This window comes from Lepidochelys kempii, chromosome 2 (genome assembly GCF_965140285.1).
Source record: "Lepidochelys kempii isolate rLepKem1 chromosome 2, rLepKem1.hap1, whole genome shotgun sequence".
NCBI classification, from domain to species: domain Eukaryota; kingdom Metazoa; phylum Chordata; order Testudines; family Cheloniidae; genus Lepidochelys; species Lepidochelys kempii.
In genome coordinates this window covers 45,939,018-45,951,423 of record NC_136381.1, presented here as the reverse complement: position 1 = coordinate 45,951,423, position 12,406 = coordinate 45,939,018, and the positions used below count along the sequence as shown (strand labels likewise).

General features: G+C 40.4%; 1 protein-coding gene across 2 annotated transcripts in view; it reads right to left on the bottom strand.

The window, feature by feature from the left end:
* The window catches only part of PIP4P2 (phosphatidylinositol-4,5-bisphosphate 4-phosphatase 2), a 60,039-nt gene that overhangs the window by 24,825 nt on the left and 22,808 nt on the right, over positions 1-12,406 (bottom strand). For both annotated transcript variants that reach the window (XM_073330605.2, XM_073330606.2), the window contains exon 5: positions 2,291-2,343. In XM_073330605.2, coding sequence (XP_073186706.1) covers positions 2,291-2,343 — 53 coding nt within the window. The remainder of the gene's footprint in view (positions 1-2,290; positions 2,344-12,406) is intronic.

Below are 12,406 nucleotides of genomic sequence, written 5' to 3'. Positions count from 1 at the left end.
AAACTTCTCTGTTATCCATCAAGATAGTTGCAGCTTGCACATTAAAACAGTTTCAGTAAAAGTCCAGGTTTATTATGTATACTGGACCATAGGTGTGCTTGTCCCTTTAAGAACAAATCAAATAAGAAGTCCTTGCTCCAAAGAGATTATACAACAAAAGACAACAACAAAGAAGCGGGGAGAGAGGATGAGGATTATAGCAATAACATCAGGTGGTATACTTGTTACCATCATGCTGGTTCATTTTTAAAAGAAATATTTGATTCCACTGGGCTTTGGGATAGTATCAGGAGAGAGATGACTTGGAGGTCAGCCATAAATGTCACTTTTAAAATATAACTGCTAACCACGATTAATGTAGTACTTAGTTCGGAAGAGAAAGTCTCTTTGTAGTTACTGCCAATACATTAGAGCAGGGACAGCAAATGGAGGACAATTAACGCAGACTCCAGGGTTCATTGGCCTAGATCAGGAGTTCTCAAACTTCATTGCACTATGACCCCCCTTCTGACAACAAAAATTACTACCTGGCCCCAGGAGGGGGGACTGAAGCCTGAGCCTGCCCGAGCCCCACTGTCCTGGGTAGGGGGGCCAAAGACGAATCCCAAGCCCCACTGCCCCAGATGGGGAGCAGGGGTCAAAGCCAAAGCTCAAGGGCTTCAGCCCCAGGCAGGGGACCTGTAACCCTGAGCCCCTCCACCAAGGGCTGAAATCCTCATGCTTCAGCCACAGGCAGTGGGCTTGGGTCCCAGGCCCCAGCAAATCTAACGCCAGCCTTGGCAACCCCATCAAAATGGGGCTGCGACCCACTCTGGGGTCCCGACCAACAGTTTAAGAACCACTGACCTAGACAAATGGGAAAATGCCTGCTACTCATGCAGTCAGTCACATGTACTGAGCCCAAGATTTCCAGAAGTGTGCCCCCAAAGTGCTGGCTGTGTCAAAATGACTCCAGTGCAGGGAGCCATGCACTTTTGAAAACCAGGCCACTTGTATAGGTACCTAAATGTTAAAGTCTTGGCCTAAACTCTCCACTGCCCTAGGCATCTTCCTGTTCTTTCATATAATATATACCCAATACTGGTGGTATTTCCCCTTATCAATGCAACATACTACTCCCATTACTGGAAGTAATATAAATATAACAAGGGAAGACAGGATCCTCTGAATAGCATTAGCATGGGAAATAAGTCAGCTAAAGTAATATTTTCACCTCTAATTTCATGCCCTTTATTTGCAATCATCTTGCTTCGAACATACATTCTGGGCAACATTGGGAGACATCATTTTTAGCGAGGAGTCCGGTGGCACCTTATAGACTAACATATTTATTAGGGCATAAGCTTTCGTGGGTAAAAAACCCACTTCTTCAGATGCATGGAGTGAAAATACTGACACAGCATTTTTCTTGTGTCAGTATATTTATGCCCGCATCTCTAATTTTCACTCCATGCACCTGAAGAAGAGGGGTTTTTTTACCCAAGAAAGCTTATGCCCAAATAAATGTGTTAGTCTATAAGGTGCCATCGGACTCCTCATTGTTTTTGTGGATACAGACTAACACGGCTACCCCTCTGATACTTGGCATAATTTTTGTGCCATTTGAAGATAATTACTACCATGCCCAACCAATTGCTGCAAAAGTTAAACTTACTTTCTAAATATATATTTTAAATGTGGTTTGCTTCCTTAACTTTCCTTCTTAAAAGTTCAGCCTTGATGTAACTTCTCACTCCTTACCAAATAGTAGACAAGTTAGAAATTATTCCATAAATATTAAATGTTAAGCAAGCTATTGCAATAAGACACTTAATATGAATTAAGCTTTGCATTTGGGAACAGAGAGAAAAAAAATACTTTCCAAATTAATAAATATTTTTCCTTTCTTCTCCTATTGCTCTCAAACTGAAAGCAAGGTGGATTGTACATTTATGCAACATCCCGATTAACTGCATGAAATGGTAAGCTTCAAAGACATTAAATAAAAATGTAAGCTGCTGTTAGTTGTAGTAATCCATCTCTTTCTATTGTTAGCCGTCTGAGGAAGAAAGAGACAATGACAACCAAAGCAGTTACTAATCCAACCTGCATATGTTAAACTTGTAGGGAATACCGAGGGGAGGGTTCACTGGCACACACCATGCTCTTTAGTCTTGGTATTCTCAGGTATAGAAAACAAAATATCTGCATGTCAGCTTGTTCTCCATCAATAATATCTGACATAAGTTTAACTACTTTAAATTTGTTTCTAATGTCTCTCCAAAAAACTTAGCATTTTTAGGACACTTACATTTTTTTGCAGTGTGGGCATTTTGCCAAAGTGTTAAACCTCAATTCCATCCACTGTAAAAGAGAAAAGAAACAAAAGTTGAAAAAAACCTCTAGCCTGAGAAAGTGTTTATTTTACTTCATGTTAAATGTCACTGGGGATCACTGCAAAAACATTTTGCTTCTCATGCTTTAATCTGACTTGTTTCTTGTTTTATTCCGTACATGGGATGCCCTTTTGCCAGCAACAACGCTGCACTCCTTGGATTGGGATTTCCATGTTAAATAATTTCCCATGACTTGCCTAACTGTTACGAGCTTGTTTGACGTAGCCTGGGTTCCATTTACAACAGCAGAGAATGCAATGTAGTATAATTAATCAGGTCATTTCTCCCAATCCTAAAACTACGAACACCCTCTGAACCAGAACAAGTGTATTTTCTTTGGAACATCCCTCTGTTCAAAATATTATTCATGTAGTTTCTAATGAAGCTTCCTCTCCCCCCATTTTTACCTTTTAACCTCTTTTCTTGATAATCAGCTTTAATATTTTTTGCATGCAGTGATTCAGTAAAGGGAAAGAAACAGAACTGATTCATTTTGAGGAGAAAGGCAATGTGTTGTGCATTTTCTAACAGAGACCATTTAAAAAAAAATCAGTTTTATATTATCAAGAGAAACACAACAGTAAATTCAGAATGCTCCATATAGAAAATAAAAGCAAAATCCCATTTGTGATACAGCCCTTACAAAGGGAACAATATTGACATATAGTTACAGATAGTGTAGCAAAAACAAGGTCTCACATATTAAATCTGAACCAGCAATAATTACAATGCTATTCTGTGTCAAAACACAATGGTTACTACTAGAGTGGTTCCAGCAAGTTTCTCTTAACCAGCGGAGATAGGAATTGTTTTTCTGTGAACCTTGTTAGTGCACTGGACAGGGGTCTGATGTGTTAGCATTGTTCTGTCAGCATCGTTATCAGACAAAAAATCCCTGTTCACATTAGTCAGGGAAAAGTGTAAAATGTTTGCTGGTGTGAAATGGAGGTAGCAAGTAAGAATTCACAGTCCTATATATCTCCTGAACATGCAACTATTGTCCTACTGCTCCTCTCATACACATAAGGCCCCATATCTACAATGGGAGCAGAACAACACTTGACAACTATTTCCCAACATGTCTAGCATAATTTGTCTGCCCGGCCCCCTCCACCCTGAGAATTCAGGCAACTGTCATGCTACAAATTCCCAGTAAGTCTATAGCATAGCTTCTGAAGACTATGGCCTTGATGCTTATCTCCATGTAAAATCAGGAGTAACTCTACTGAAGTGAGTGGCAGTATATCGGTGCAAACCGGCTATAAAAAAAAGATCTAACCAAGGCCCTATAATTATACTGCATGTAAATGCAAGCAACACCACAACAGCATTTAAATGCGTGAAGAATGCTTTTACACATACTTAGAAGGTCTAATGTGGAAAAGGCCTACATAGATTCCTGATCATCTCACTCAGATGGATTTCTGTTAATAAGCCATGTGAGACCACTAGCACACACATCAATCATTGAAACATCGGAAGGAAGAGGACCTGGAGTTCCAGTTTCTCAAGGAATAAGTGTTCTTACTGTGTCACGGTTATAATTTAAAATCCCTCTGGGGAAATAGGTGAGATTGGTTATCAGAGTCACAATTTTCTACGGTAACCTGGGGTCAGAGAGAATTCTGATAAAAATAAGTGTGTCTTGGTGAAAATGAAGTTAAGACTACAAAAGTTTCTTCATGGATGTTTTTGTTGCAAGGATACCAGCTTCATTTTATATCTTCAGCATTAATTTAGGATGTTTTTATCCTATCTATAGTCGATATGCTGCTGACAGATCCCATTTTTGTTTTCATTCAGTCTTTATATTTTGATTGGTACCATTAGCAGGATTTACGAATTTGTTAATTTATTTTTTCTTCTGATACACCTCTGAAATACTTCATTAGCCATGGGAAAAGTAAAGAGTGCAACTTGTGTGTAAGCCAGACTCCTACGTCTTTTCACAAACATGCCTTGGCTCTAAACTTGAATAGCAGCTTTCTCCTTCCACTGAGAGCATTAACTGGAGTGTTTTATTGGTTATTTTAACTGAAATGAATTTTGCCAATCTGACATCCAATACCAACACTTTACAGTAGTTTTATGCACAGAGTTCATTTATGAGAAGAAAATCAAAACAAAGTCTTACATTTCAGAGAAATCTGCATTCATTCACTCAACTATTCTAAACATAGAGGGACCGATTCTCATTTATACCAAGACCCCTTTTCCCCACTCTGACAGAGTAATTTCCACACACCTCAGGGTTTCTTTATGCTGTCAGAATAATGTGAATGGGCTTCACCGTAGGAGGGAATCAGGCCCACAGCACTAGTAGCACAGTACTAGTGGTAGTAAACATTTCTGTCACTTGGGATTTAACTCTCCATGTTTAACTCCCAACTCACACACTACTCCACCAACTGACCCTTTAAGTTTGTTTTGTTCTGAAGGGTTCATTTAGAACATTAATTTATAGCTTTCACACTCAGCCATCAAGTTTTAGAAAAGATCTATCACCATTTGCCCCCTCCAGGATCCAAAGTGGAAACTGAGAATATATAAATCCCTCATGTATCTACAACACCTTTCATCTACACATCTTGATGCATTTTAGAAACACTAATTAGGTCTCAACACTTCTGTGATGTGGGTGAATCTAGGTACTCAGATACTACATTGCTGGGGGCAACAGAAGTTTAGATGAATGAACTAAAGCACAGACGAGCCAAGTGACTTTCAGAACTGTCAGTGCTGGAGTTGGGAATAGAATTCAAGAGACCCAACTCCCATAGCCCTGCTTAAAATTGCTATCTGGCACTCCCAGATACTGGAACCAAATCTCTACTCCATTATTCTAGCTTTACCTGTTTAATTCCACTGACTTCAATGGTGTTAGAATGGCATAGAACTGGTGTAAAGTACTGGAGAATCAGGACCATTAACTCCATTTGCAAAGTTAGGTGCATTTCATTACATGAAGAACATTAATGAATAATCTTATAATTAAATATAGCCTAGAAAGCATATAAATATGCCCATTCATTAAGAGATTAGAGCTACTGAACAGGAGTATATTAAAACCTTTTAAAGGACAAAAAGATTAACTTAATCTACTCCATTTTAAGGGGGGGAGGGGGACACAAATAATTTTACTACAGTTTAACTGAACACAAATTCATGAGATTTTTACTATATGCCTTTTTCCCCAGTCACTGCAGTTCTTAGAATAATTAAGATCCAAGAATACATGTGGCACAATACAAGACAAAAAGGAGGATGGTATTAATGAACTTACTAAGGGTCTGATCCTGCACACATTTATACAAGTGAGTGGCTCCATCAAGCTCAATGGAACCACTCATGTTTAACCGTTTGCTCTATCACAGGGGTTTCAAACATGCAGCCCACAGAGTGATTTGCTGCGGCCCACCAAGCTCCCCTCACCCCCCGGAGTTATTTCCTGCGGCCACCAAGCTCCCCTCCCCCCTCCCGCGCACTTCATCCCTGTTCCTCTGCCTACCTCCAGGCGCTTCCCGCCACCAAACAACTGTTTGGCAGTGCTTAGCACTTTCCAGGGGGGGAGGGGGAGCAGGGAGCCGCACGCTCACTAGAGGAGGCGGAGAAGAGGTGGGGCAGGGGCAGGGATTTGGGGAAGTGGTTGGAATGGGGGCGGGGAAGGGGGCAAGGGGAGGGGCTTTTGTATCTTTGTATGAAAAGGTGTCTGTGATGCAGCGCTTGGGCCAATGTATTAGTCCTCATGTGGCACTCGTGGCGATTTGAGTTTGAGATCAGATCCTAAAAGACACAACAGAGAAAACAGAAGACACAGGAAAGCAATGGACAGAGGAAAGGCTGTTCTTCGAGTTTTTACAGGTAGAATCCAAAGTGGAAATGAAGATAGTCTCATAAGGTTTGTTGCTTAATTTTACAGACTGGAAGGCCTGAGTCTTGCCACCCTTAAGGCACAATGTGAAACTTGTCCATTCACAGAAGATTTTCTTCAAAAATGACAACTATGAACAGCCAGCACAATCTTCTTCTAGAAACATACCAATGAGAACAACCCCACTTAGCAAGTGGTGAAATTAATGAAGGAATGTAACGTATGGTTCTTTTGCATGAAATAATGTTTTTCTTGACTCTGTATATATTGCCTATAAGCTACAGTGATGGTGTAAAGATGGTGACGAGACTGGCTTTGTGTTAAATTGCTAAAAAAAATTCTTGATACTTAATTTTTCATTCTCTCCCCCACATTATCTTTTTCATCTTGCATTTAGCCACTTTAGTGTTACAGAGCCACCAACCAGTGAATCGGGTTAGAGTTTTACAACAGATTAAAAACAAAACCTCAGTATCCTAAGCATGTGATGAGAACAAAGACCCACTCATCTGATAGTTCAGCTACTCCATTTCGCTTAGAAATAAAAAGAAAACACCCATTTCTGAATCTCCATTGAGACTGTGGAAAGTGGAAAACTGCAGAAAAATCATGGTGATGTTTTCCAGTCAATGGTGCTCACTGCAAATCTGAGTTTCTCAGGCAGTATTAACCATTTTTTGTTTTTAAACTTGTGAGGCAATGTTGTAAACAGTACATTAGGTACCAGGAAGGGCAAATCACTGAACTGCCCAACCTACTTCAACTCCACCCACCCCCCCATACCACCCCCGCAACAAAAAAGTGTTTGCAGTACATTTAAAATGGAAATCAAACATGAAACTGTCATCCTGACATGAGACAGATTCAGACTGCGAAATTCAGATTCTCTTAGGAGCCAATATGAATGGAGGTATGAGAGTGCAGAGAGGTTGTTTTAAAGTAAATTCTAATGTTAGTGTGTACTGGTTATCTTAACAGGTAATTAAGCCTACTGTTTTAAAACAAAGTCATTGATTTAAATTACAGACTCTACCTTAAAACAACACTGCAATGGTGTTTGTTTTAAGATTCTACTAAAACCTGAGTTTTCTCTCAGCCATAATTTGCCTCATGAGATTTGGTCTCATGCTGGGAAATACCATTTCTCTCATTAAAATAGAAGCTTTTGCCGAGACAATAGCCCCATTCACTGAATGGACGTACTGAAATACTGATGGGAATGTCATCTTATGAAAATGTATTTCAACTACTGATGATGTATTTAAAGAAAAACTTCAATGAGTAAATCAGTACAGTATTAGTCAACATGAAAACCACATCTGCCTAGAATACTACATCAGGTAAAAAGTTAAGTAACACCTAAGATAACTACAACCGAAAGAAGAAAAAGGTATTTTAAACATTTGACTTTAAGCATTTGATAAACTTTATGTAGAGTCAATTACCCTCTTTCTGAAAGAACCCTCATAAGCATCTGTCAAGGTTCCTCCCCCACGGTGAGAAAACCTGGATTTGTGATGGAAATGGCCCAACCTGATGATCACTTTAGATAAGCTATTACCAGCAGGACAGTGGGGTGGGAGGAGGTATTGTTTCATATTCTCTGTGTGTATATAAAGTCTGCTGCAGTTTCCACGGTACGCATCCGATGAAGTGAGCTGTAGCTCACGAAAGCTCATGCTCAAATAAATTGGTTAGTCTCTAAGGTGCCACAAGTACTCCTTTTCTTTTTCCGAAGCTTACTTTCACCAGTTTAGGTTAAAATTTCCCCAAGGCACAAGTTAATTTTAGCCTTTGTCCCTGGATCTCCACTGCCACCACCAAACTCTACCTGGGTTTACTGGGAAACCCAGTTTGGACACGTCTTTCCCCCCAAAATCCTCCCAACCCTTGCACCCCACTTCCTGGGGAAGGTTTGGCAAAAATCCTCACCAATTTGCATAGGTGACCACAGACCCAAACCCTTGGATCTGAGAACAATGAAAAAGCAGTTTTCTTACAAGAAGACTTTTAATAGAAATAAAGGAATCACCTCTGTAAAATTAGGATGGTAGATACCTTACAGGGTAATTAGATTCAAAACATAGAGAATCCCTCTAGGCAAAACCTTAAGTTACAAAAAAGACACACAGTCAGGAATAGTCATTCTATTCAGCACAGTTCTTTTCTCAGCCATTTAAAGAAATCATAATCTAACACATACCTAGCTAGGTTACTTACTAAAAGTTCTAAGACTCCATTCCTGTTCTATCCCCGGCAAAAGCAGCATACAGACAGACACAGACCCTTTGATTCTCTCCCTCCTCCCAGCTTTTGAAAGTGTCTTGTCTCCTCATTGGTCATTTTGGTCAGGTGCCAGCGAGGTTACCTTTAGCTTCTTAACCCTTTACAGGTGAGAGGATTTTTCCTCTGGCCAGGAGGGATCTTAAAGGGGTTTACCCTTCCCTTTATATTTATGACAGCATCCCTATGGAAAAGAAAATCCTTTCACATGCTTTAAATACTATGTCCTGGTTTTCTTTCATTTTATTCATTTATTTAAGCCTAGTCTCTCAGAAACTCTTGTTTTTAAATTAGTCAGTTTCAAGATTATCAAGTTGACAGTTTCCCTTAACTTTACAGAACAAGCTTTGGGCCATATTTTAACCAGCTGTAAATACTGTCTATACCCATGGATCAATAAACACTGCTATATTAAAAAAAAATACCTAAAACACTTCAAATGATACTTTTTCAGGCGGTACAGTCAGAGATCAGAGATTTTGAACTTTGACTCCTACTTCCCAGACCTAAGCCCTAGCACACAAAAGGCTCTTGCAATTTCTGGTGTATATGTCTACCCTATTGTCTAGTGAGAAGCAATGAGAGAAAGTCTAGTGGACACAATGGCAGCAACTGCTGGCACCTTAACTACACCACTGTAGACATGTATTGGTGTAACTAAACCAGTTTTAGTGGAAATTTCTGACTAATAAGGTCTACTATAGGTACTACTCAAGAGACTGGACCTGAAGAGGCATTTGCTGGGTCTCCAGAGGTAAGCAGAGGGCTTTGGGACTATTTACACATCCAGAGGACCCACCTACAAGATGGCGGTCTTTGGGACTATTTACACATCCAGAGGACCCACCTACAAGATGGCGGTCTGATTCTATCTGTGACACTGGCACAGCAGGTGCCAGTGTAACCCGTGTGCCCAATAGAGAGAGATGTCTTTAAGAGATCTGCAGAGAACAGGGGGGTGGGCAGGAATGAGTTGCGTCAGGGTCATTGTTGCTAGGCAGATGCACCATTAGCACTCCACACTCAGAAGTTTCTGGAATTGGGTGTTGTAGTTTTGGATATGTTCAATAGGTCCCCTGTAACTGGACTCTACTTGCCCCCATGGAGTCTGTCAGGGCAGCTGCTTTACAAAAGGCACGTGTCCTGTGCGGACTGGGAGAAGCTGAGCCACACGAGCAGAAAGCAGACTGGTTTTCTCTAACTCTGAATCACTTTACAGCAGGTTAGTGATATTGTTAACCCTCCCAACAGGGAAGCCCTGGCAATGTTAATTACAGAAGGGGGAAATTGGGAGGGAAACTAATTTCTTTTATTTTAATTGTAAACTTCGAATGCTATATGGTTTTAGTTAAACTGTTTTAGTTATATTGTCTCAACTAGTATGATTCACCAACTCTTCTCCTATTGAAATGTGATGGTGGGGAAAGAGTCCGTTATATTTTGCTGTTCTCCATTCTGGTTGTTTTTTTTTTTTTTTTAAGATATATACTTAAACTGAGTAGTTGGTTAATTAGTCAGCTGATTAGCTAACTGAGTGATTTCAGCAGAGGAGAAGGAAGAGTCTGCAAGGACTCCAGCTGGAGGTTTCTACAAGCAAGAGAAGAGATGATGTTGTTGCAGTGCTTTTGACTCAGCAGAATGTATAGATTGTGGTGATCAAAGACTGTAACTTAGACTCAGGTGAACACAGCCTACGCTTTTGGGAACTCTTGAGTTTCTTCTCACTGTGTTTCTGTGGGGACTGACCTGTTTAGATTTAATTTGTTTTCTTTATTTATGTTTATGTAGAACTATGAAGATAATGTCTGAGGATTATAAAGTAGCCAAGTTATGTTATTTATTATTATTGTTGTTGCTTTATTATAAGATTTTATAACAAATCTGTACTTAAGAATTAAGTGTCATTCCTTTTGTTCTTTTGGATTTGGTTGTGGGGAGGTTAACGCTGTGCAATCCTTCCTGAAAATCCTCAATGACTGAATTCTGGGTCTCCATGTGCTTTTCTGAGGGACTTATTTTTAGGCACTAGGAGAAGGGTAGTGAAACTTTAAACCCAAGCCCACCCAAAGGTTACAACAGCTTGTGCCAAGGTCTCAGCTGAACACTGACAAATGCATAGCAGGAAAGCAGTCTGGCTCATCCATGTATTATTAAAATAGGTATTAGATTTATAAAAATGTGTTCAGACTTTATGAAATACTTGTGAGTTGCTGCATGTATTATTCTCACTTATAATATCTGTATCCCATGTTATAAAGGTAATATTTAAGTGTTTGCTCAGTAACTATAAAAAAGTATTATTTGCTCTGCAACTGTAAACCAAGTCAGGAAAAAAGCATTACTCAGGGCATGGCTACACTTGCAGATGTAGAGCGCTGGGAGTTAAACCAGCCCTTGGAGACCGCAGCAAGGAAAACGCTGCCCTGTGTTCACACTGTCAGCTGCAAGCGCAGTGGCATGGCCACATTAGCAGCTCTTGCAACGCCACAGAGAGCAGTGCATTGTGGTAGCTATCCCAGTGTGCAAGTGACTGCAGCAAGCTTTTCAAATCAGTGGGGGGAAGGGGGCGACAAGTGTGTTGTGTGTGGGGGGGGGAAGACTGTTTTGGGGGGCAGAGTGTGTCGGCAGGCTTCTTGTAAGTTCAGACAGTGGAAGAGGGAAACCCCAACATCAGCCCCCATCCCTGCCCCCTCCCCACCACACATATACACCTACCTCTGCAGCAGGAGCATTCCACACTAATGGTTTGCTTTGTCCCAGAGCAGATAAGCAGTCGGCTGTTAGAAACGGAGCTTTGAAAGGGGATATCCACATGCCTGCAGCCGAGTTCAAAACAATGAGAAGAGAGGCCACTTGACTTCAAGGGATTATGAGACATTTCCAGAGGCCAATCACAGCACAGTAATGCAACTTGTCGTCCACACTGACGTCCAGGTGTTTCAGCCGGGGCGCAGCAAGCTTTATGCTTCTCGTGGAGGTGAATTACCAGGAGCGCTCCAGCTGCAGCGTCCAGGCGCTCTACGTGCCTTGACAGTGTGGACACCTCAGGAGTTAGGGTGCCCAGGGCTGATTTAATCCGCTCTAACTTGCAAGTGTAGCCAAGGCCTAAGTGTGATATACTAGTTTACCACAAGGGGTGTCATCTCCTCTCCAACAAAAGAAGGCCCATAGTAAATTATGTAGCTTACAAATATGCATTACTCCTACAGATGCAGCAGAGTGGACAAAAAATTAAAATCTCAGTGTTTGCAAAAACACCTGAATACGGGGTCTGGCACGTTAGCCAATAGAATTTGATTGCATAGACCACTGTTTCTAATAAAACAATGCAGTGTAAGGGTCTGTCTGCACTATAATATTATTGTGTCAAGAGAATGCATTAAAACATAATACAATGACTATTTAATAACTGCTTTGTTTTGCCTATGTAGATGGAGCCAAACAGCATTTTAACCATGTCACAGAATCATATACCAGACTGTACTCTTTTGTATCATGTCAGAGCTCTAAAAGGATTCCGTAACACAGTCCCAAACTGAATTAAAACTATCTACGTAGGCAAAAGTCAACCCATGTTCTAAGGTGATCTTTGATAAAATGTGTACTGTAGATGGGCCCTTAGAAGAATTTGATCTTGAAGGTTGAAGTCTTTTTTAAAAGTGATATCCTATTATTTAAGAAATACTGTGTTCCTGTAATTACAAGGAAGCAGTCCGAGTTAAGGTTGTGCATACAAGCTGAAATGTATGGATTTCTGAATGTTTAACTGTGAAACCTTAACACTGGATATTTTGGGTGGGAGGGGAGGTATAGATTGCACTAGGTATGATTTTTAATTTATTTTTAAGAAAAAAAATGGAAAAAAGAAAAGTCAATA